Source organism: Toxotes jaculatrix, chromosome 23, assembly GCF_017976425.1.
Source record: "Toxotes jaculatrix isolate fToxJac2 chromosome 23, fToxJac2.pri, whole genome shotgun sequence".
Lineage (NCBI taxonomy): Eukaryota > Metazoa > Chordata > Actinopteri > Toxotidae > Toxotes > Toxotes jaculatrix.
Genome location: NC_054416.1, coordinates 13,274,404 through 13,297,485, shown reverse-complemented (window position 1 = coordinate 13,297,485; position 23,082 = coordinate 13,274,404). Strand labels below are relative to the sequence as shown.

The following is a 23,082-nucleotide window of genomic DNA, read 5'->3' as shown; positions in this document are numbered from 1 at the left end:
TCAACACTCATTAACAGTGGCAAATTTGTTGCTTTAGTTCATCTCATTAAAATACAGAGCTGAGGAGGAGAAAACATTTCCAGGAATGTGTTTGCGAGTCATTTCCCGGAGAGTTTTGGTGCCCGAATGAGATTTAGATGCACGGATTCCTTTAAGGAAAAATGTGTTTTGTTTTTGGAAGTATGCTGTGTGCATGATCTCATCCAGCAGCATGTGCAGTATAAGCCCGGTGAGAATCTGTCCATGTCTCTGATATTTGACCAGCTGTCATTAGTATGAGTGGTGGACGATCTCTGCTCTCCCACCTGTCCTTGGTGCTAAGTCACTGCTCAAAGACTTCATTATGGGATGGCAGGCTGCGCCGTCAAAAATCGAAACTCTGTGGCGAGGAAATAGACCCTGGCTAATCTGTCAGACATGAGCTGCCCTCAACACCTCTCCTTGGCTGCCGACCCTATCTCGCTGGAGCCAGATGGGCAATGTATATATATGTGTGTGTGTGTGTGTGTGTGTGTGTGTCAGCCCAGACAGAGTGTGTCTGACACGTGGCAGATAATGGCGTGCGGGTGAGTGTTCAAGCCTCTGCTCCTTGTGTGCGACTGTCCGCCTACCTGTGTGTCAGTGTGTGTGTGTGTGTGTGCGTCTGTGACCATCTCTCTGCCCTTCTCAGCGGATTACAGCTGGGAGCCAGCCTTATCTCTGGGCCAAGGCCCGGAGTCTGAGATGACGCGACAAGTCTCACTCCAGTTAACTTACTGATGGAGGGATAGGGAAAAGAGAGAGTGAGGGAGGGACAGAGCCTTAAAAGATATGAACTCTTGACGTCTACGTCAACAGTTTGGGTGTGAAGCTGCTGATAGTTGAACTTTTGTGCCAGTATTCAATTCAGTCTTAATTGGAGCCAATTTGACGCCAAAGAATTGGACAGATTGATGTTTATGCTTCACCAGAAGTCGACTAAAGGACAAACAAATCTCTGTGAGCTCAAGACAACGATAACAAGAGCACTGAGTCTGAACCAGGAGTCAGAGCTGAACCACTAATAGAAGGGGGGGGGGGGCTCATTTGTTGTGTTAGATGAAAAGTCACCAGCCATTTAGATTTGATTCTCTGTGGATTATAAATGTCTCTACACAATGAAATCAGTTTAATAATGAAGATATTAAGATATTTCACTCTGGATTAAAGGTGTTTAACAGACTGACAGTCCAGCTGCTGGTGTGGTTAAAATAAATGTTAACTGTCCTCCACATTCATACATACTTTTTAATGCTAGGGGCTTAATTCCTACTATAGATCATTCCTGTGGTACATGTAATCAGTCTAACAACCTGCATCACGAAACTGGCTGATGTCTGAGTTTTAAGAAAGGAGCCTAAACTAGTCTACTGTGCAGGTCTGAGCCTGGTGGAGGCTGATAAAGAGCCCGGGCAGAGAGGCAAACAAACACAGTGAGACAGAAACACAGAGTGCACCAATACAGAGCAGAACCACTGAAGTAAAGTGTCAGGGAGGGAGCAGGGCGAGACGGGGAGGGAGGGCAGAGGGCACGTACGAGTCCTCCTCCCCTGTCCACCTCTGCTGTAACAGCAATCAGAACCTGTGGAAGTAAAGAGGGAGGACGGCTTTGCAGGAATTCAGGAGTGAGACCCGGCGCTGTTTGCTGTAAGTGCCACGAAATTGGGCTCCTCCGCTCCAACAGATCGTGGAGGGGATTGTGATGGGAGCGAAACCTGAGCTCCCTTGAATGTAGTGTACAGTACGGTTAAACTATAGGAGGTGTAGGAGTTACCGTGGGTTTAATTTCTGCTTTCTGCATAGGCTTTCATTTTATTATTCCGACAGCAGTTCTGAAATCGAACACGTCTCCTGCTGAAGTTGAGATTTCACTCACGTCATAACCAGGGTCTCGTCTCCCGGCTCGCTCAGGAGCCCGTCGACGAACACAGAGGTGCTGGTGAAGTTGTGAACGGTCCACGTCCGTCCCTCATCGATACTGAACCTGCGGACGGAGAGGAAGAGTTCACAATCAGCAGTACCTCGAAACACTGAACATTTCCACCCATAGAGAAGCTACAATTATTTAAATGACATTCATTTTACTGATGCGTGACATTAGTCTGAGACGCACAAAGTGAGTTATCTGCTCTGCTTTACTCACCGTGTCGCCTGCAGACGACACTGGCAGCAGTGCTGAGTAAATATGGCTGAATGTTTGAGAGGGATCAATGTGGAATCGAGCAGTGTGCGTCTTGCACTGTGGGCTGTGTGTAGTAATGCTGCGCTAAGAAGGACTACAATGTGATAATCAGCAGGTAAACATGCACAGTTACAAGGAAACAGAACGAAGACAAAGCTACTAAAGACCCTGTTGCTGTGGCGCAGGCCTCAGTGTGCTTCAGTTAAAGTTGGCAGAGTCTGAATTTCTCTCAAGCTCTTTTTTTTTTTTGGGTAGAAACTGATTTGGGCGGGTTGTTAAAATTTAGACTTACACTTTCTGAGAATATCATTATGTCAGACGTCCACATAAACATGCATAAACCCACTTAGAGATTATAACTCCAGAACCTCCTGGAGAACCATCGTATATTTAAATGTTCTGTGTGGGGGGGGGTGAATGATAACTTCTGTTTGGGCCCTTTTTGTCAGTCAAATCTGGAAACACTGGTGTTCTTGAAGAGAGGTGGGGAAGGCATACTGAGGCCTTAGGTGTCTTTCATAGTGATGATTCAAATTCCATCAAAAAACTAATCAGTAACACTTTTTTTTTTTTTTTTTAGCACTGACTGAACCGATAAGTTACCCAAGGCATTAAATCACCCGTTTGCTCCGTAACTCATCAGCTGGACATCTACAGCCTCCTACATGTCGACGTCCTCAGTCACCTATCCAATTACAGCTCATTTCCTCCAGCTAACACCCGAGGAATTATTAGAAATGGACGGAGTGATAGCCCTGTAATCAAACAGATTGGTGGGCCAAACTTATAATTATGCTCCATGCCACACACCAGCATTTAATCCATTCCTTCAGTGCCACCCAAAAAAAAAAAACCATCAAACCGGACTTATTCTACGCGGAGCTAATCATAAATCATAAATGTACATAACACAGTCCTTTGCAGTCGCCGTGTTACGGTGGCATCTTATTTCTCAGCCTGCTGGCTTTTCATTATTTAGAGATATGAACGCCTTGTGTGAGCTACCCAGTGTATAAGACTCAAGTTTGAGCGAGCTGATGATGAGAGGAGCCGGGGAGTGATCTGAAAATAATTTGAGTGCGTGTTCGCGAGTACGTGCGCGGTTGTCACTTTTAAAATTCTGGATGCTTCGCTTTTCAAGTGGCCGTGAAAATGGCATTGCTTTGAAGCACACCGTCGTAGATATCCTACCCCCGCATGGGAACGTGGTGTAATTATTTCAGAGTCAAAGGCACTAACAAGTCTTGTTTTCAGGATGTGGAGAGGTTTTCTGGAGTATCACGAGTGTCTAAATGCGGAGGACTTGACTTGAAGGAGCGTTTTAGGTCAAGAAGGGTTCGGAGGCGAGCACTGACTCTCCTCCAAACTCCTCTCCTGCTGCAGCTCACCATGGCCTCCATCTATCTCTGTCTATTGCTGTATCTGTCTTCCTGTGCCATCCGACCCTTTCCTTGTTTCTATCACCTCTTCCTCTTTCTGCCTCGGAGGTTAAACCAGGTCACACAGACTAGTAAAAAGCTCTTATCATTAAAGATCAGCAGCAGCAGAAATTGCGATTGTGATATTTTCTGTTTGAATCTGTTTACAGATTAAGTGACGGAGGAATGGCTGTACGCAGTGGATCTGTAACATCGGTAGCATCTGTCTGTAACCCCAGTGTTCCTCCACTCCCTGTGTACACTGATCCTGGGTTTCCACCTGCCCTCAGGTTTGCTGTGTAGTTATAACAAATTAATTCAAGAATTTTCACCTTGAGCAAAATAAAAAAAATAACAAAGCTGAAATAAACTGCATTTTTACACAGAGCCCCTCTTCAATGCAGGGTCTCGGCATCAAAAAAAAAAAAGCCTTAAGGCCTTTATCATTATGATGATGTTTTGTAGTGCTGCACATTCCTGTATACCCACAGAACAAATCAAACTACCACAAAAGAACTTCCACTCGCTTTGGTTTTTAGAGGTCCCCTCGAGGCAGTCGCCTATTTTCACATGGTGGTAAAAGGCTTAAAACTTTTACAGATCTGTTGGAGACCAGTTAGAATTGCAGCACTGACACAAAATATCTCCCTCTACAAAACCCTTTGGTCTAACAACAATAAAGCTGTAGTTTTACAATGGAGCAGAGTAAGCCAGATAATTAGAGCCGACGTCCAGCAGAGACATGTACTGAACATGTAATAAATCAATGTGTAAAATACTGGAGTAGCATCACTGTTCCATCATTAGTTCCCTGGCTTCACCACAATGCTTTTTTAGTCTCCTCAGTTGAAATGTGTTGCTCTCACACAGAGAGCTGTTCTCCATTACGGAGCGGCCGAGAAAGAGAATTATTGAGGGGGTCAGGAGACTCGGAGAGGAGAGGAGAGCTGTTGGCTCCAGAAAGCAGCGCAAGACGGGAGTTTGGGAAGCCAGAAATCTGAGCAACCTGATGATGTGATAACATTACGGTCACTTTGTGTAATGAAGCGGTAAAAAATTGTGCTCGTTTCACTTTTCAGAAGTCGTCTTTCCTCACAAGAGGACTTTGTCAGGCTTTCGCAGCTCTATGCGGCTCTTTGCGAGATGTTTTCCACAGCGCTGCCAGAGCATTTGGGGTTATTGATTCAGCTCAGGCAACGAGGGAGGGAAAGACGTGAAGGACACCACTCCACAGTGTTTGACTGAGAGACGGATGAGACCCATCGGAAAAGGTCATTTGATTTAGGTCTGTGATAAATGTGTTTCTGAGCACGGCCTTATCTAGGGTTTCTCATTATTTCATCCTTATTTATTAAGGTCGATGAGATAACATCTTGCTGAGCACGAAATTGTCGGCATGAGCTGTGGGAGAGAGGGGGAGGATTCTTTAATGATTTTGAAGGGTACAGTGCTGGACCCGGGGGGGGGGGGGCCAAACCGATCTTTCCTCAGTGAGCTGAATCGCTCATCTGTAAAATACCTTTAAATGCACTGATCTGAAATGTGTAACACAAATAAATATATGCTGATTGTTTGACTGAGCCAAAGGCGTCTAACTCATTTACCATTAGTGCTGATCAATTCCAGAGTAAAGACTTAAACTAACCTGCATAAAATCCATCACCTCAGAGATAAGGATGACACTAACAGTCTCACCCAGCAGGAAGGACTGATCTTTCTATGGTGACGTACTGTAACAGTGATCTTACTTGAGTATCTTAAGGGGAATGGACGTGTCCTTGATGGCAACAATGACCCCGCCGTGGTCCAGGTACAGGATGTGATGCTCCTCCTCGAAAACCTTCAGAGAGGACATGAAAGTGTTGGAGGTGAAGTGGTAAGGATGTTACTGATGCTTGAAAAAGGTGTCCAGTTTGGACTGAAAGAAGACTGGACAGATATTAAGAGGGATTTTCTACGATCTCAGATTGAGGATGTTTCATGAGAGCATGCAGAGAGAGTGCTGTGAAGCTTAGGAGGAGAACGGTGAAGACAGACACGATGTACCTGTCTCCATGTCTTCCCGCAGTCTGAAGTGATGTACATCTCTTCTTTATACTCGACTAACTTGGAGCCAAGGTTACCTGAAGGACAGATGAAGAATTGAGAGTTTCATCAGGCGGGGGGAGGGGTCATATGAGGTATGAGTCAACGACAGACTCAAAGAGAGAGAGAAGAACACAGAGCGAACAGATGTGAGGAGACGAGATGGTGAATAATCAAATACAGGAAGTCAGAGAGGCAGAGGATTAAGCCTTAGCACCTTTTTATTGCTTTGCTTTGCTTTGTAACTATTGACCAGGAGAGATGAGCCTTAGAGAACTGTAGAAACTGAAGGTGTATTATAATGTTGAGAAGAAAGGTTCAAATAGCCTGATCAAAGCCTCCAATGGGAAATATTACTTTTATTTTTCTAATTTGTAACTGTTAGAGACAAAAATATATTTAACCTGGTTAAACACAACTGATGCTCAAAGTTACAGTAGCAAAGTTACTAACAAAGTCTTTAACACTGAAGAGACAGTCTGTGAGCTTTGGAGATTGTCGGATTGTGGACTCACTACTCGTTAGCCTCTTAGCCTATGTTAGCCTGTGGATGTTACTCTTAGTTCCTGCTGCAGCAGCTTTGGAGACTCACCGGCACCCATAATGAGACCTGGAGCAGAGTCTTTGGTGTGGACAGTCCCAGACACGTAGGGGTTGTCCGCCCATCGCAGGTGCAGGTGGAGGTGACAGTCTGGCTGCAGAGCAGAGACATGTGGACAGAATTTAATGTGAGGATTAAACGTGCCATTCGCACACATCATTTACACTGATCCACGATGATCCATATGTCGTCTCACAACCTCATACATCCAAAGACTCAATATAACACAAGGAAAAATCTTTGAGTGCTTCAGTTAAACGAAATGTGAAGTGAAGACACCCACACTTAGTCATGTTTAATGAGTCTTACCGCACAGATACCTGATAATCCTACTGCACACACAGCTCAGTGCTGCTGATCAAATTTAATGGGAGCTAATTCATTTCAAATGAGAGAATCAGACATGAGATTCAGAGATGCAAACATCTGGCAGAAACAGAGCCGCTCAGACCGACACCATCGCCGACCTGCAGATAAGATTGTCGCAGCTCATTCAGATATTATGATGCTCCTGTTCATACATGAGGTCATCATTCCTCTCAGCCAGGCTCTGTCAGGTGGCAAAGTAATGGATACAGCTGACAGTGTTCGTCTGATACACCTAGTATCTGGCTTTGTCTTGCTTGCTGACTCGTGATGTCAGCGAGTTGTTGTGTGTGATGGCAGAGTTTGAAATAAAGCTGTCACCGTGACCGAGAGATGTAAAGACGTGAAGCAAGGACAGCTGATTTTCTTTGCAAGGTCGTTGTGTTGAGGTACAGATGAAGAAGAGGTCAATGTCAGATCGAACAGCGAACACGTGTGTGCGTGTGTGTCTCAGCGATAGCAAACACGACTGGAGCTGATACTCTGGGTCTGCGTCTGAGAGTAATGGTTCAAATAAAGGACCAGCCACCCCCCCCTCTCCCTGTGAGGTGTGATGTATGGGTATCAGACTGCAGGTGACTCATTGCTCTTCGCCGTGCAGCCTCGCAGTAGCAACTTTGACAAGACAGATGGAAAAGCTAGGCAAGCATCTCACACACATTCCTCAAAGTACAACACTCATCCCTCCTTCTCTTGCTTTGTGTTCACACTCCCGGTTGGAACAACCCGGTCCACAACAACTCTCACTGTTCTGATTGATTGTTTGGTGGGGTGCGGGACTGCAGCTGCACTACAGTGTGCAGATAGAAGGTTTGAACATACTGTCGAGCAGTAGTGTAGTATTGTAGCAAATCATTTAGTAGGTAAAACCGTATCCGTACTTACTGCTTTGCAGCTAACCGGCTTCCCATTCATGTCCGTGGCAGGCGGGGCCAAGGGTTCCCAGTCTCGTCCTTTGTTATAGGTGATGAGAGTCGTCACTCTGCCTTCGGTCTTCTGATTGGCCAGGAACACACCTTTGATTCCACGTACCTAAAATGTAGTGTAACACAGGTACAGAGGTAACTGACTGTACCACACAAAGTAAAAGCTTCGGCGGCAAAACTCCTGCATGTGTTGAAGTGAGCACGAGTTGTGTTTTATTGCTTGTTTTACTGCCACTGGGTCCCGGCAGGGTCCAAACATAAAAGCGCTGTAACTGGATTGTAACCTTACTTTGAACTGTGGAGCTAGATTTAGAATATTAACCAGAACATGAGGGAATACGCCCTTTATCTGTCAGCAGCGGCTGATTCCTGATTACCCACGGCGCAGTGCGTTACGGAGCAGCGCAAACCACTGACACAGAATGTGCAGGGCCGTAAAAGTTTAATAGACTGAAATCAATACACAGTGCAATGGTTTCGTGCGCCAGCGAGGTTGCTAGCTACAGGCTCTGAAGCTGAAACATTAAACAGAGAGACAATGATGAAGACAGCACAGACAGACAGACAGTTTAAACAGAGCCAGGCAGCCTGTCAGCCACGTCTCCATCCGCAGACTCCCCAAGCTCCATTTGCTATCTATTATACAGCATTGATGTTTATAGAGAGAAAGAAGGTACAGTAATTGTTTAAATCAAAGTACATAAGCCGGCTTTTATTCTCTCTGGACTCTCTGGCTTCTCTCCTTTCTGTCTGCACCTCTTCCATCGCTCCGCTTCTGTTCAGCGCTTTTCTCTTCATTTTCTTGCTTCTCTTGCCTCGAGTCTTTATCCATCCCCTGCGTGCTGTTCCTTTCTCCGTCGCTATCTATAGCATGTGATGAGAACGCAGCCCAGCAGTCAGCGATGGGACACGAGGAGGGACGGAGCTCTGCTGTCTGCTCCACCGCCCTATACTCTTTGCTCCAATACCTGCTCTTCCTCCTCTACGCGTTTCATGTCCTCTGTGACCATTTATCTCAGGATCTTGCCAAAACACGCAGGTGACACAGAGATGAAGAATGGCTTGACTGTTAGAATGAGAGAAAGAAAGGGAAGGCCGGCCCCCATAACACCTCTGAGTCCTTGAACAGAAAGTCCTCATGATTAACACAAGATTGCTTTTACTAAAAAGAAGACTTCAGGTGCTCAACACATTCACTTAATATCCGTTAAAGTGGAGGCAGCACATTTTTGAACATTATCATTGTGTCTACTCAATAACAGAACGTTACAGAACCCCCTGCCTCATAAAGTGATTATCCAATCGTAGCTTAGCAACCGTAACTAGCTTGGCATGACAGGCCTCTCAAGGTCTGGATTTCTCCACATGGTGAGGTGGTGTGCATGGGTCTCCAGTATCTGTTGTAATGACTGGATTAAACAGTGTGTCTGTCTGCTTAGGGAATCATTAGGCTCTGTCCTGTGGGTGAGCCTGAGCCAGAGATACCTCAGACAGCATCACATTGGATAAATGCATCTGTTAGGCCTCTCATGGAGATGGGTGAAAGGTGGAATGTGTGAGACTGACAGGAGGACAGCCGCAGAGTCCGGTGGTATGAAAGTGTTAAGTTTCAATCCAACGTGACCTTTGATCTGAGACTGAAAACAATGGGACTCTTAATGCTGAGATGAGTTTCCTGTCCACGGTGTTTGGGGACCAGATGAAGAGTCAGAGTCAAATCCCTGCTCCGCTGCACTGAAAAGAGCCGGTCGAGGTTGCCGAGGTATCTGATCAGGATGTCGAGGTATTCCTGGCATAACCCGCTGAGAGGAGAGTGAGGGACTGACCCGGAGCTCGCTGGAGGGGCTTGTATACGCCATCTAGTTTGGGTTTGTCTCCGGAGTCTGGATGAACTGATGTGTAGGTTACCATGATACATTATACATCTCCTGCACACTGTAGGAATTTTCTGCAAATTGCAGACTACTCCCTTCCTTTTGTCATCTCCTGTTACAGCTGACTCTAAACCACAGGCCTCTGTAAGAAACCCACTGTTTTTCCTACTACTTATCTACAGTTTTGTGGCCATGTGACACTGTGATTGATATAGAGCAGTCTTCTGAAAGACAGCTCCCTCTTTTTAGTGTGACTGAGGACAAACACAAAGTCAACAGATGTGTCAAAATGGACGGCAAGGTCAAAATTTAGCAGTTAGCAGACCAGACCAGCCTCAAAACTTTCTTTCGCCATGTACAAGTTGTGGTACGAAGATGTTTCAGGGAAGTCCCCCTGGTGTCTTTGTTTCTGAGCAAGACAGCAAACATTTACATAACTTTTCCACATTACAGATAATGTCCCAGCTACTTTGCCTATTTGCCTATCCTCTAGATATCTGGGTTTTAAAGATGAGTGTGTTTCTTTGGTTAAATCTTGTTCTCATCTTGTCCTAATACCTGAGACTATTATACTATCAACAAATCCAATGAGACGATCCAAACCAGTAAGTATTGTGTGTGTAACCAAAGCCTGATATGAGTCCTCTGTGCCACAGAGCTCCATTTGTTGTCCTGAAACTATAAAAAAAAAACAAACACACCCCTGTATCACACCTTTGCACTGCCTGAGATGTTCCCTCATTACCATGATTAAACAGGCCGTTTTTATGATGTGGTCCCATCCACCGAGAAGTGCTGATCACTGATTGGCTGCTCGGGACTCAGAGAAAACACTGTCTGGAGGTGACGAGTCCCAGAGGAGAGGGAGCTTACATTTGGACTCAGATGTTTTCACAAGGCCAACTAATTACATCCTGTCGAATATGAATGTATATTGAAACTGAAGTTCATTTACAATTTACAAATGTATTTTTTTTTTTTTTACATCCTGTATGAGGCCAACACCTCCATTTCATCTCACCTCCAGGATGTCAATGAGGACATTCTCCTCCGGCTGCTTGGTGCTGCGAACATTTTCCAGGACGATGGAGTAGTAGACGCCCTGGGGGTCCGACTGGTACAGGTTATATGTGTCTGACTGGTACCACTCCTGGAGGGCGAGGAAGACCTGGTTCTCGTCGGTGCTCACTATCTGAACATCCTGAGATGGAGAGATGGAGGGAGGAGAGAGAGAAGGAGAGATGGGGGCAAGAGAGGAATAGTCAGTACTTTCTGAATTTAGAAAAAAAAATATGAAGGGGAAGAACAGGAACAAGAGTTTAGACCCTGAAAAGTAAAAGAGGGAAACAAGAAAAAGAAGAAGTGGGTTGAAGCAGAACAGAAAATAAAAGCAGCAAGTGACGACAGGTGGCAAGAGGAAACAGGAAAAAGGAAAATGAATTAGGGAAAGAAGAGGAACAGATAAAGCAATAAGAGGAGCAAAGTCTGATTCACAGAAAAGTCACAAAGTTTGACAACAGCTCAGCGCGAGCCAGAGAACATAATCCGATAAATACAGAGCCACAGAGTCACAGAAAACAAACTGGAGGAGATAAGAGAGCACTTTACCCATCGAGGAACTGTTTTTGGCAGCTTGGAAAACGTACAAGGCGTTCTTTTCAAAGCTCGTGAGCCTCCGATGCAAATGGCTTCATCACTCACGAGAGGCGAGAGCGACTCAGCACTTTCTCTGTGTTAGTGATTACATTAACATAACATTTCGAGATAAAGCCATCAGAGCACAGGGGGAAGGTGCCCAAGAAGGTGTGTCTCTAATCATTGACACGCTGCCATCTTGCTCAGGAAAAGAAAAAAAAATAAAATAAAAAAGTAGAGCTCAATTACACTTGGATTTATGGTTCTGGCTCTGAGTAATAACAGTATTGAAAGCTGTGAACTGATCTTCATATTCATAAATGTACTGTTTCTGAGTCACTCTGCAAGCTGTGTGACAATTATGCCAAACCAAAAAAAAAAAAAAAAGAAAGGAACAAAATTAATCTCATGACTGAGACACAACTTGGAGTTACTGGTTGATTTCACAGCCCATGAGATCCAAGCATGGTTTGACCACAAAGTTGAGAAAAATGCAGTAAGAAAGAGTTTATAAGAGGCTGTGATTGGTTCATTGACGGCAGATTTAGGGACAGTTTACATTAATGCGTTGTTTCCATGGTTAGCCTGCAATGAATAGTCAGGCTGGTTCCAAATCAGCTCTGGTTCACCTCACTTTCGTGGAAAAACAGTGAAACTATGCCTTAAAAAACAAAAAAGGTATCAGTGAGAATGTTAGCTCCGTGTGTCCATCCACGTCTGACTACATACTGTGGTATCCTGTTTGTTACTGAGAACAGCCATATGATTAGAAATTCATGAATGCAGTTTTCCAATCACTTTGAAAGCATTACGCTCGGCTCGGCTCGGCCCGGAGCTCGAGGAGGAGTTGGCCCTGAGAAGTGTTCAAAAACTTCAACTCCAGCTGCCTCTTAACATTCAGAGTCAGGCCTCCACCCACCAGAGTGGCTACAAACATAATCCTACACTACAGAAGATACAGTGTGTCTGAGTGAGGACTCAAATTTATGCAGACGACACTGACTGAACACATTTTCATACATGTATGAGCTTATACATGCTGGTTTTTTCAATGTGCTGATATGATTTCTTCTGATCAAAGTCAAAAACCGATCAGAGTCTGTAGCTGGACCAAGACCGAGTCTTAACCCAGCTTTGCATGGAAACAGGAAAGATGTGGAGCATTCCTCTCTGTCAGTATCTTACACAGAGGAATGTTTCGGAAAAGGGAAAAAAAAAGGGGGAAAAAACTTGAAAAACTCATTTGACGATTGAGAAAAGACCTGTAGTCAGTCGTCCAGCAGACTGACCGACGTGTCCAAGACACACAATGGGCCTGTAACTAGAACTTTCTTTATCCCCGCGGTGCTGCAGACAGCTCCAAAGTATGATTAATTACTCCTGAACGCTTGGTGGGACCATCACTCACTGAATGCCAATCACCCATGAGCAGCCATATTTATTAGTAAACCTTTTTTTTAATGCTGATGATAAACAATGTTTATTGTTCAGTTTAGTGGAGTACTTTATACCTGGCCATAGAACGAGCTGCATGACTGAAGCTTATACAGCAGATTAGGGTCATAATATATATAGTGAATGTGAAGGTTAAACATTATGCTTAACCTGTACTGATCTACACTTCACAGTTAACAGTTGTTGCCTAATATTTGCCTCATACTCATCGGTTCATTCATCAGTTCTGAGATTTCAAAGAGAATGTAAACTACATTCTCTTTGAAATCTCAGAACTGATGAATGTTAAAAGGAAGTTATGCCCGTATAGGTTTGGTATAAACAATTTCATATGCAAATACATGACTAAAACATAGATGAGATGGTAATTACTCAAGCACTTGAAGACCCCCCTCCCACCACACACCACTGAAGTCCACTCTGCATATGTCTTAATCTGTGAAGTGCTTGCTCCTAAGCTCCCAGTTTGCCCATTAAATTTCCAGATCAAACACACCAGTCAGGCATCATGTCTGAACATTCTTCTACCCCCCCTTTGAAATCTCTGGATCCAACACCGAAACAGGATTACGATGAACAGCAGCCGCAAGAAGCTTTTCCACGCACTCAGTGAGCGGTCGTATTAAAAAAAAAAAACCACGAACTTAACCGGGGTGGATTTGGTCGAGATGAGAAAAGAGGGAGATGATTCAGAGAGGTTGCTTTTGTAAGCTGAGGCATGTAGAACAGTCTGTAAGAGTGTTTGCATGTGTGAAATGCAGCTAAGACAGTTTGTCAAACTGCTGCTGTAAAGAAACTTCAAAAGGGAGCTTTCGTTTTTTTTTTTTTTTTTTTTTCCCACAGTAACCGACGTCTGGAAACCACAGAAATGTTCTGAATTCAATATTGAATTTTTTTTTTAATATTTTTATATCCACTCCGAATGGTTTTAACAGATGTGTTCAACAAGCAGAAACTCTATTTCACCATCAGTTGTAAATGGTGTAAGTGTACAGATGGTATGATGGTGGGAATGAATAAAAAAAAAAAAAAAAAGTAAAAGGACTGGAAAGAACAGAATAATTTCTGACTCTGACAAATACATGAAAGAGGCCGGGGGGGGGGGGGGGGGGAATTTACTCGTTACAAATGAATTCATAGGTTTTTATCTTACCGCATCTAAACTTCACAGGATGGGCATCATGTCCTATGCTGGCAAGAAAGAAAAACTGCTGCACAAAACTTGCTGCAAATACAGTCTAAACTCCAGGCGACCTGCATTCTCTGACCCGTTACTGGAGTCAGTGGCATTTTAGATGGACTTCTACATTTCACCATAGCTAAAGCAGCTAAATGTAGCTTGATAAGGGCAAAGGAAAAGACATGGTCATGGGAAATCTCTCAGCGTCCGACGTGACGAGCTGTGTGTTCTGAAAATGCCACGTTTGGTTTCCAGCTCATTCTCCTTCACTCTCAGGCTGAAATCCTGACTCGACATAGAGGGATATCTCTACTATAACTCTCTTATTGGTGCTGCATCAGCGAGCGCCCTCTGAGAGAAACACCCTCCATCCATCTCTGTCAGGGGCCAGCAGAGCCACAGCCACCCCAGACACAAGGGCCACTGCCGGGGAGCGAAATATCAGAGATCCTGGGTCCCAGACGCTGCACAAACCACTGCGAGAAATAACAACCTACGCTCATTTCAAACTTCCCTTCCCTTGACCTGCACTCAGCATGGTGTTAATAACACTAGAGAGGTAAAGCCAGAGAGAAATAATAAGATGGAGAGGGCTATGGCTCAATTTACACTTGAATGGAAACTGTCTGGGAGCAGAGACACTCCATGCACATCCCTAAAAACATAATGTAAGGGCAAAAACCAAACCACAAGAACGAGCGGAAATAAGCGGTGTGATTAGTCAGCCGTAAAGTACAGACGCTCTGGTCTGAAAGCCAGAGAGAAAGAAGACACGGGAGCTGCTGCAGCAGAGCAGAAGTTGAAGGTGAACCAAAGGAGGTGTGACGTGAGAGGGTCAAACAGATGTCGCAGCACTCTACTGTATACTTTCATAACTAACATCTTACTTTTTTCTGATCATCAGACGAGCTGACAAGTGAAATAAGATGTGTCACACCTAAAGGCCTGTGCATATGTATTTGTATATTTTGAGAGACTGGCTATGAATCAACTTCCCCTTGTTTATGCTAACAGTATATAAAAAAAAACAAAAAACAGGACAACATCTGATGCCACATGATTTCCCCTGGCAGTCATCTGTGACATAATAGCCTCATCAGTGTGCTCACCCTCTCTCAGCAGCATTGAGCTCATTTCCTTTCACACTCAACCGATCCCATTAATCATATTAAAATCCTCACCATGCCCCCTTAGACGTTATTCACACTGAAATCCTGTAAAGAGGTCTTTGATACAATTGGCCCACACATTTCACCTTTCAGAAATCGTTTCATAACACTGAAGATTCAGGTGTGAGAGACGTCCCAAACTGATTTGGACTGAATCTTTTTTGGACTTTGCTGTGTCCTGTATGTGCTGTTGTCACCTTTTTGTTGGATCACTGGGCACAGGTTTAGTTCAGCCTGCTAGCCTTGTCGGTCATGCCAGTGTGTGATCGTGAATGCGTTTGTGCAACTGATCCTGAGGTCTGACGGTTCGACCGGTTCAAATGCACACAGCAGTGCCGGCATATCGTATCAGCTGACGCTAATTAATTGAACCCATGACTAACGCTGTCGACGACAGGCCAAAATTAAACCTTGGTCAGTCAAATGCTCTATACAAGCCACTGTGTCTGCACTCAGTTGGACTCCAAAAGGTCCAACAGAGTGAGACGTCCTCCCTCAGGAGTCGTATTCTCCCAGTTAAACTTTAATTCATATCATCTCAATAATTCAAGCTTATAAGCGTAATAGGACCTCCAGCATTTGGACGACGGAGCTCGTGAAAAATACGGTTTGTCAGATTAAACAGGCTGCAGCTGTAATTTCAGTGTGTCAGATACACAGTCTTTAAAGTACCGCTACTGCAGTGCTCTTGAGCAAGACATCCTATCTCTTCCACTGAAGCTGACTGTACACGGTGGTTGTCACTGTCACTTAGTTAGACAAAGTGTTAAACACAGAGAGGTGATTACATCCGGGGGTGATAGACAGCAAGAGTGTGGATGGAAACGGAGCAAAAAGGGACAATTATTACCTGTGATTTCACAGCCCAGTAATCTGTATGCATGTGTCCGTGCATGAGTGTGTGTGTGTGTGTGTGTGTATGTGTGTGTGTGTGTGTGTGTGTATGTGTGTGTGTGTGTGTGTGTGTGTGTGTGTGTGGTTAATCCATAACTCGGGTCAGGTCTCGCAGGACAGAGCCAAACTGCTTTCTCTGATGGCCTCTGCATTTTTCATCCTCCAGCCTTTCAATTATTCACAGTGGAAAAACACGGAAACACTCCCTCTCTCACCCTCACCCTCACCCTCACCCACACACACACACACTTTCTCCTCCTCGCCTCCGTCTCTCACTCCATCCCTCATTTCCCTCTCTATTTCTCCCTTACCCCCCCCACCACCCTCTCTCTCACTCTCTCTCTCCTCCTCCCCCTCTGTGTTGCTCGGCCTAAAAGCTTCCCAACGTGTGACCTATCTGCTCACCCAAGTAAGAGGACACATGTAGAGAGAGAGGGAGACAAGAGAGGGAGCAACTAGGGCATACTTTAACTAAACACACACTTACACACACACCCGCTCATTCAGCCGACTTATCCACTGCCCTCCTGCCACACCTAACTGATCAACTGATCCCTATCATCTCCACTTGTTGTCTCTATGTGTGTGTGTGTGTGTGCGTGTGTGTGCAATTCAATTCCTTTCACCTTCCTCAAGGATCGCTGAGTACTGTAGCCAAGGCAGTCAAGCAATTGAGGTATAAGATCTCTCTAAGTGGTGGGCTGGAGTCAAACAAGAGTAATTCTATACATTTCCTGGAGTGAGTGTGTGTGTGAGTGTGTATTTGTTGGTGGAAAACACACTCCGCGCAGTCCTCTCTGACAGAGTGTCAATGCCAGTGATTGTCTTAGAGGTTTTCTTTTCTTGGTTTAAAGCTGAAAAATACATGAGTGCTCTCCTCAGGGCTCAGCATTCAATCAGCACTGTTCAATAGCACTCAGGCTGGTGCCGCGCTAAAACGGTCCCCTGTGTCGCCGACGCTGACAGCAAAGGTTCCCGTCCTGTCTTTTTGTTGGAGTGGAGCTCATTTATCGCCTGAGCCTACGTCACTGATATGGGACGCGACTGGATCGATGCTTCGTGGTGAATAATTTAATGGGCGCTATCGTGTATCGGGACAGAGCTGGGATTAATCTGAGTGCAGATACTGTTCTAACATCTGACACCAACGAAGAAGTGGAGCATAGTGATAACAGGGCTGTAGAGTTGCAGGTTTGAATCCCTAAAGTGAGGGAATTAGTGTGTATCTTCAGCTAAACGTCTTGCATATGCTCCTCTTTTTGGAAGCAATGAATATATTTGCAAAAACATGTCGCAGTGGTGTTTTACCTTCGGCAAGGCGTACTTGGGAAACCTCATCTGGACAAACTCGTTGCGCCGATAGGACACATAGTGCTTGGTGCGATTTCCTGTGGTGACCTGGAAAAGGGACACAAAAAAAAACCCAGACATATTATCAACACGATATGACACATTCTTCTAGCAAAACAATGACTATTGACTAATCTGCCTGTTATTTTCTTGATTATTCAATGAACAGTTTGGTCTATGAAATGCTCATCAATCCTTTTAGGCCTGAGATAATGTCATTAAACTGCTGTGTTGTCTCACCAACAATTCAAAACCCAAAGATATTCAACCTAAAGGTATTTTTGACTTTTTGAATTTGTCAAAAATGAATCATCAATTTACAAAAACAGTTGCCAATTAACTTTCTGTCAATCGACTCATGGAGCTCTAGTTCATTGCAAAAGAAAGAAAACTAAAAGGAATGACAAAAGAAACCCGAACAGCAGCAGTAGGCCGTGCTAAATTGGATCCACAATAAAATCCAATTTAGAAAAAGACATTTCAATATTTTTTTCCTGCAAACAGAGAAGAAAAGACTTCGAACAAAATAAGACAGTCAACAACAACCAGTGTGCGGTCAGTGGAGTTAAGGACCTGAGTTCAACACCCCCCCCCCTGCTGCACAGACCTTGGCATTCACCTCGTAAACTGGGACCTGTGGGTGAAAGGATGAATCATGCTGCCCCCCTGCAGAGAGAGAGCTGTGAGGGCGGTGAACTAGAATACCCAAACAACTGAGGCTACGTTTTAGCGAAGGAAGCTCGGTGAAAGAGCGCCCGGTTGACTGACAGTGACTTAAACAGGAGCTGAACGTGTCATATCCCAAGCGATTGGCTGAGACACCGGCAAAGCCACTTTCTGAAACACACTCCCTGTCACCGTTTGGCTTTTTTTTTTTTTTTGGTAAGATGAGCGGCGCTAAAACTTTTCGAGCTACCTCTTTCAAAATCTGATGGAGAACTTTGTATTCAGCGCTTCTATTTTTGGGCTTTGTGGGAAGAGCTTTTGGTTTTCTCTCTCTCGCTGTTGGATATCTGAGCCTCTACCGTGTTCAGATTGAGCTGTGATTACAGCCATCGTTTGTGATTGAGCGGAGCAGACTTTATTTTTTTATTTTTTTTTTTAAGGCTGAACAGTGATGAAAAAGTGATGAAACAATGCAAAGTAATTTTTTTTTTTTAAATCAGGGCCCCTGAAGGAAGAGCTATCGACTGTGTTTTCAAAAAGAATCACTTTCTGAGGAATGGCTGGCGAAGTGAAGTGTGTGTGTGTGTGCCAGCTCTAACTCTCTTTAGCTCTGACTCTGCATATTTCTACACCGCCTTAAGATTGAGCACCCGGAAGGCCAGGTTCACCCCCCCCGCCCATATCAATCCAGAAAATAAGGAGCTGGTTACTGGGCTTTCCAAAACAGAAGTGACAGAGGTTCATGTCAGTTAACTAAAAGTTGTCGTTAAAGGGGAAAGTGTTGGGGGAGCACTGCTGTTTATGTGAAAACAAAAACTCTCTTCCTTGTAGTTTCCTTCATCTGACGTCGGTGGGCTGGAAATACTGGGAATACTGGGAGGATAATCCACAATGGATAATGGACCTGTGCACTGTTGCCTAATGAGGACTTAACTCTTCTCACACACACACACTCAACACACACGCATCAACAAACACACAGACACACAAGATACGACTCTTCTGTCCCACTGTAGGGATTCTTTACTACACCAGCTCATGTATATTCTACTGTTATCATATGCAAATGGGATTCAGCTCTCGGGCCAGAGTGTACAGTACTGAACTGCATGGCAAGTCAATTATAGACAAGGCAAGATTAATTCTGCACACCGTCCTAAAGAGCAGTCCTTTTCCATTCCAAGCAGACGGTCCTGTATGTTATCTGAGCAGCAGAGTTTATCAGTAAAACAGACAGGAAGCTGCAGTCCCCAGCTGTGTGTGCAAACACAGTCACAACTGGGCAGATACACTGACAGATACAAGACGCACAAATGCTGAATGATAATAAATAACAGGGGGAGATGCAGGCTTGAGAAAGACACGTTTAAAGGTGCAGCTCAATAGAATTAATGCAACAATGGCTGGAGGAGTAATTAACAAATGAGAGCTGAGAATAGCTGCTATTGTCTGACAGACACACGGTGCCTGACTGCTTTAAGGGACAGCACAGGGACAGAGTGTTGCTCTCTTACTGCCCGTGATGGAGCTCATGTATTAACGGACCTTAGTGGGGCACTAGGACAAGAAACTTTTTTTTTTTTTTTTTTTTTAAAAGGGTTGCATTGTCATAATCGAAGCAGCAGGGGCTGAGATATCAGCTGCTGACACAAGTCATGAGCTTTGCAGCAATACGGGTGGTGGGCCCATGGGAGGCGGTGTCGCCCGGAGTGGGGCTCAAACCCACGACCGAACCCACGACTGAATTAAGATGTATTTATTTTATTTATTTGAATTAGAAGCGTGCAGTGGGCAGGATCCTCCTCCATGAAGCCAAACAGAAACCCCCTCCAATAGCAAAGCAAAGATTTCTACTTTAATTAAAGGTTAATGGGAAATGTGGTCCTAATTTTCTGAAGCACTCGCACTAATAGTGGAGCTAGTATTAAATGAAATGACAGCATATTGAGGTGTAACCTTAAGTGCACATACTATAGATATTTTTAGAGCAATTAAGTGATTCCTGGCATTGAATTGAAGACTAAATGAATAGTTACAGTAGGTTCATGAAGTTCATTTAGGCCTTATACGCAGGCAGGATCTGCTTTATCTGATTTACAGTATTCTGCTGTTTTCCTAATCATGTTGAAAGGCAGTAAAGATATAAATTATTTAAAGTGCTTTTACAACATGTTGGTACTCGTGAAACTCTGATGCTCTCTGACGTTTACCTTGACAAATATGTAGTCGTCCTGCACCAACAACGAGTTGTGGTCGATTTTGCCGAGGAACTGAGCCGTCACCATTTTGTCCGAACAGTTCTGGATGAGACAGGTGACGTACAGGTAACCTGCAGAGGAACAAGAGGGAGGAGAACGATTACAAACTCTGTGCTGGAGATGACGCTTAGTGGGGGACAGTGGGAGAGAAAGGGGCCCGAGAATAACAAGAAATCACTTCTTTTTTTTTTTTTCCATGTTGATAAAAAATGCATTAACCATAAAAAAAAGCCTATAGACCAACAGACAGAGACAGAGGACAGGAAGAAGCTATAGAGGACATGGAAGAAAAACTAGGCGAACAGAAAAAATGGAGACATCATTTTCTCTATAAGATACGACAGCTTCCCCATAGACTTATAGCAGTTCTAGCATCCAAATGACTAGAAAGGATTATCCTCACAGAGACACACACAGAGGTTAGCGCCTGTTGCAAAGCTCACCCACTATTGAATTTCAACCAGCAGCTGCATCAGCAACACCGGCTGCTGAGTTTCAGCCGTTATTCTCTTCCCGGAGGTGACAAGCCGGCAACAGAGAAAATGCGCACACACACACATGCACAGACGCACACGAGCTCACGAGTCTGCACACCATGCCATGCACACGTGAGGCTTTTTGACCAGCGGTGAGTTACGACAGCGACCGTCTTCAGTCCTGAACTCGTTCACCCCGAATTTGAGTCCCCTCACCACGGAGCATCGCACATCAAAAGATGCAACTTAAAAGCTGTCCAACGTCTTCCAGTGCACGAGACATTTACCAAACCGACTCTGATATGCGTCTTTTTATAACTTATTGTAACTATATGCGGATGTGGCTGTGGTTTTTCCAACACAGGACACCAGACCACAGTTTCTGATCTGATTATTAGATAATAAGATATCAAATATAATGTTGTTGGGGTGGGATTTAGATTTACCATAAGAAGAACTTTACTATGGCACCATGGTACAGATAAATCCACCTCAACAACACTGTCAATGAAACTCAACACTTCACGCACCTTTTTCACATTAAAAGCCTGCAAGGAAGAGAACGTTGTTAGAATTTTATTGTGAAACACCTGTACAGGAGGTGGCGTTTGCATTAAACTGAACCCTGCTCCCTTCACATTAGCGTCTTTAAATATCTGTGTGTCGCAGTGTCTCATTAGAATAAAAGCACCACAGAATATAATCAAACATAATAGACTCAAATCAGTTCAGCTCCAAGGTGAGGACACGCTCACATCCGCGAGCTCACATCAGTGAGCGTGTCTTCTTCACTGGCTCCGTACTTCCCTGTCTCGGCTTCATCTTTGTTCGGGAGGTGTCTGGTCCAACAAATGGACTGGCTAATTTATTGAAAAGCTTGGACATTTAATCAAAGCAGCATACGGCGGAGAACTCATTAAAAAACTATTACACTGGACTAAGTGTTCAGTTCCAGCTTGTGGCACAGACACTTCTTCATGCCACTTGCTGTCCTCACACACCTGCAAACACACTCATACTGAGCGCACACACACACACACACACACACACACACACACACACTGTTCCTACACCTGTGCAGCCGAGGTGATATGACAAGGAAAACTGTAAGAGGATGAATAATTTATTACATTATGTTGACTACATGGCACCCATCATTTCAGTTTCTATACAACTGGGAGAACTGGTGAGTGTGTACTGTGCATGTGTGTGTGTGTGTGTTTGTTTACACATGTATGTCCTGGTCTGTCTCTCTACAGGCCTTACAGTAAAGTGTTTGAATGCGGGAATGCTTGTGTGTATCGGTGCATGAACAAGGTACACTCACGCTTTCCTGCACATCAATCTCCCTAATGACACACACACTCACACTCACACACACACTCCCTGTACACACAGCTCATCCATCAATCGACCACCCCCATTTCTTTGGAGTCCTGTATCACTCGTCAGTTTGTGGTCCTGGGGGGCAAACCCCCTGTGACACGGCTCCTTGCCTCTGCAGAGACTCCCGCAACTCTCCGTCCCTTTTTTTGTAGCGTGCCACCATTTAACCTTGGCCATGCCGCATGTGACGGGGGGGGGGGGCAGGCACAGAGCGAACAGATTGGTTTGGCATGCCTGATCGCTCCAGCCCCCCTCGACTATCTATCTATCTGGGCACAGAAGCAAGGAGAGGAAAAGGGAGGAGAATGAAAGGGAGGAGAAGGAGGGGGGGACGGGGGGGGGGGGGGACCATGTGGTGCTGCCTAGCCCCAGGAAGAGCTCTCATGCCTGGGCAGCTGGCCCAGACAGACAGCCTCTTCCTTTCACCCTCCACAAACACAGGCAGCCTCGTTCGGGCTGACAGCTTTCACGCTGCAGACAGCATCCCTCTGTGTGTGTGTGTGTGTGGCGGTGGGGGGGGTTTAAAAGTGTGTATTTCTTCTAGTGAGGAGTTTTATGGAGGAACAGATTACTATTCAGCACTGCAAATATAAAAACCATATCCTTCACCTTGCCCTTCACTATCCCTTCCACTTCTCTTTGACTCTGCCTACTCAGGTTTATTTAGAGCGGGGGATTGGTTAGGGAGACCCAAAGGAGGTGAAGTCCACAACACACACATGCATTACAACCACACATTGACAAACACACACGATCTCAAAAAGGCTCTCTACTTCTATTACCCTTTCGGCCCTCGGTGGCGAGTTAAGCACTAACCTGTCTGTCTGTCACTCAGCTGATATGATAATCCAGATTTGCTGTTGTTGCCCCCGGGGGACCCCCGAACTCCCCTCTTAAACTTACCCATTAATTCCCCATTGCCCCCCCCCCAAACACCCCCACTCCACCCACAGCAAGGTCAACCGTTCATCTCTTCTATTATCTGCATTTACACTGCAGGCCATGTTAGGCTATTACTGCCTTGATGGGGGAGAGAGCATGTTGTAATTCTCCTCTGCAGCCAGTCAGGTGTATTGATCTGAATCAAGTGTCTGACATTACTGGCCAAGATATATGAAAACTGGACACCCAGTCAGTTTTCCC

General features: G+C 44.8%; 1 protein-coding gene across 5 annotated transcripts in view; it reads right to left on the bottom strand.

Moving 5' to 3' along the window:
• sorcs2 (sortilin-related VPS10 domain containing receptor 2) overlaps positions 1 to 23,082 on the bottom strand; it is a 222,816-nt gene that overhangs the window by 8,905 nt on the left and 190,829 nt on the right. For all 5 annotated transcript variants that reach the window (XM_041031186.1, XM_041031187.1, XM_041031188.1 and 2 more), the window contains exons 7-14: positions 20,030 to 20,148; positions 17,112 to 17,201; positions 10,492 to 10,671; positions 7,556 to 7,702; positions 6,296 to 6,398; positions 5,665 to 5,741; positions 5,367 to 5,458; positions 1,895 to 2,002 (exon numbers count right to left, since the gene is read on the bottom strand). In XM_041031186.1, coding sequence (XP_040887120.1) covers positions 1,895 to 2,002; positions 5,367 to 5,458; positions 5,665 to 5,741; positions 6,296 to 6,398; positions 7,556 to 7,702; positions 10,492 to 10,671; positions 17,112 to 17,201; positions 20,030 to 20,148 — 916 coding nt within the window. The remainder of the gene's footprint in view (positions 1 to 1,894; positions 2,003 to 5,366; positions 5,459 to 5,664; positions 5,742 to 6,295; positions 6,399 to 7,555; positions 7,703 to 10,491; positions 10,672 to 17,111; positions 17,202 to 20,029; positions 20,149 to 23,082) is intronic.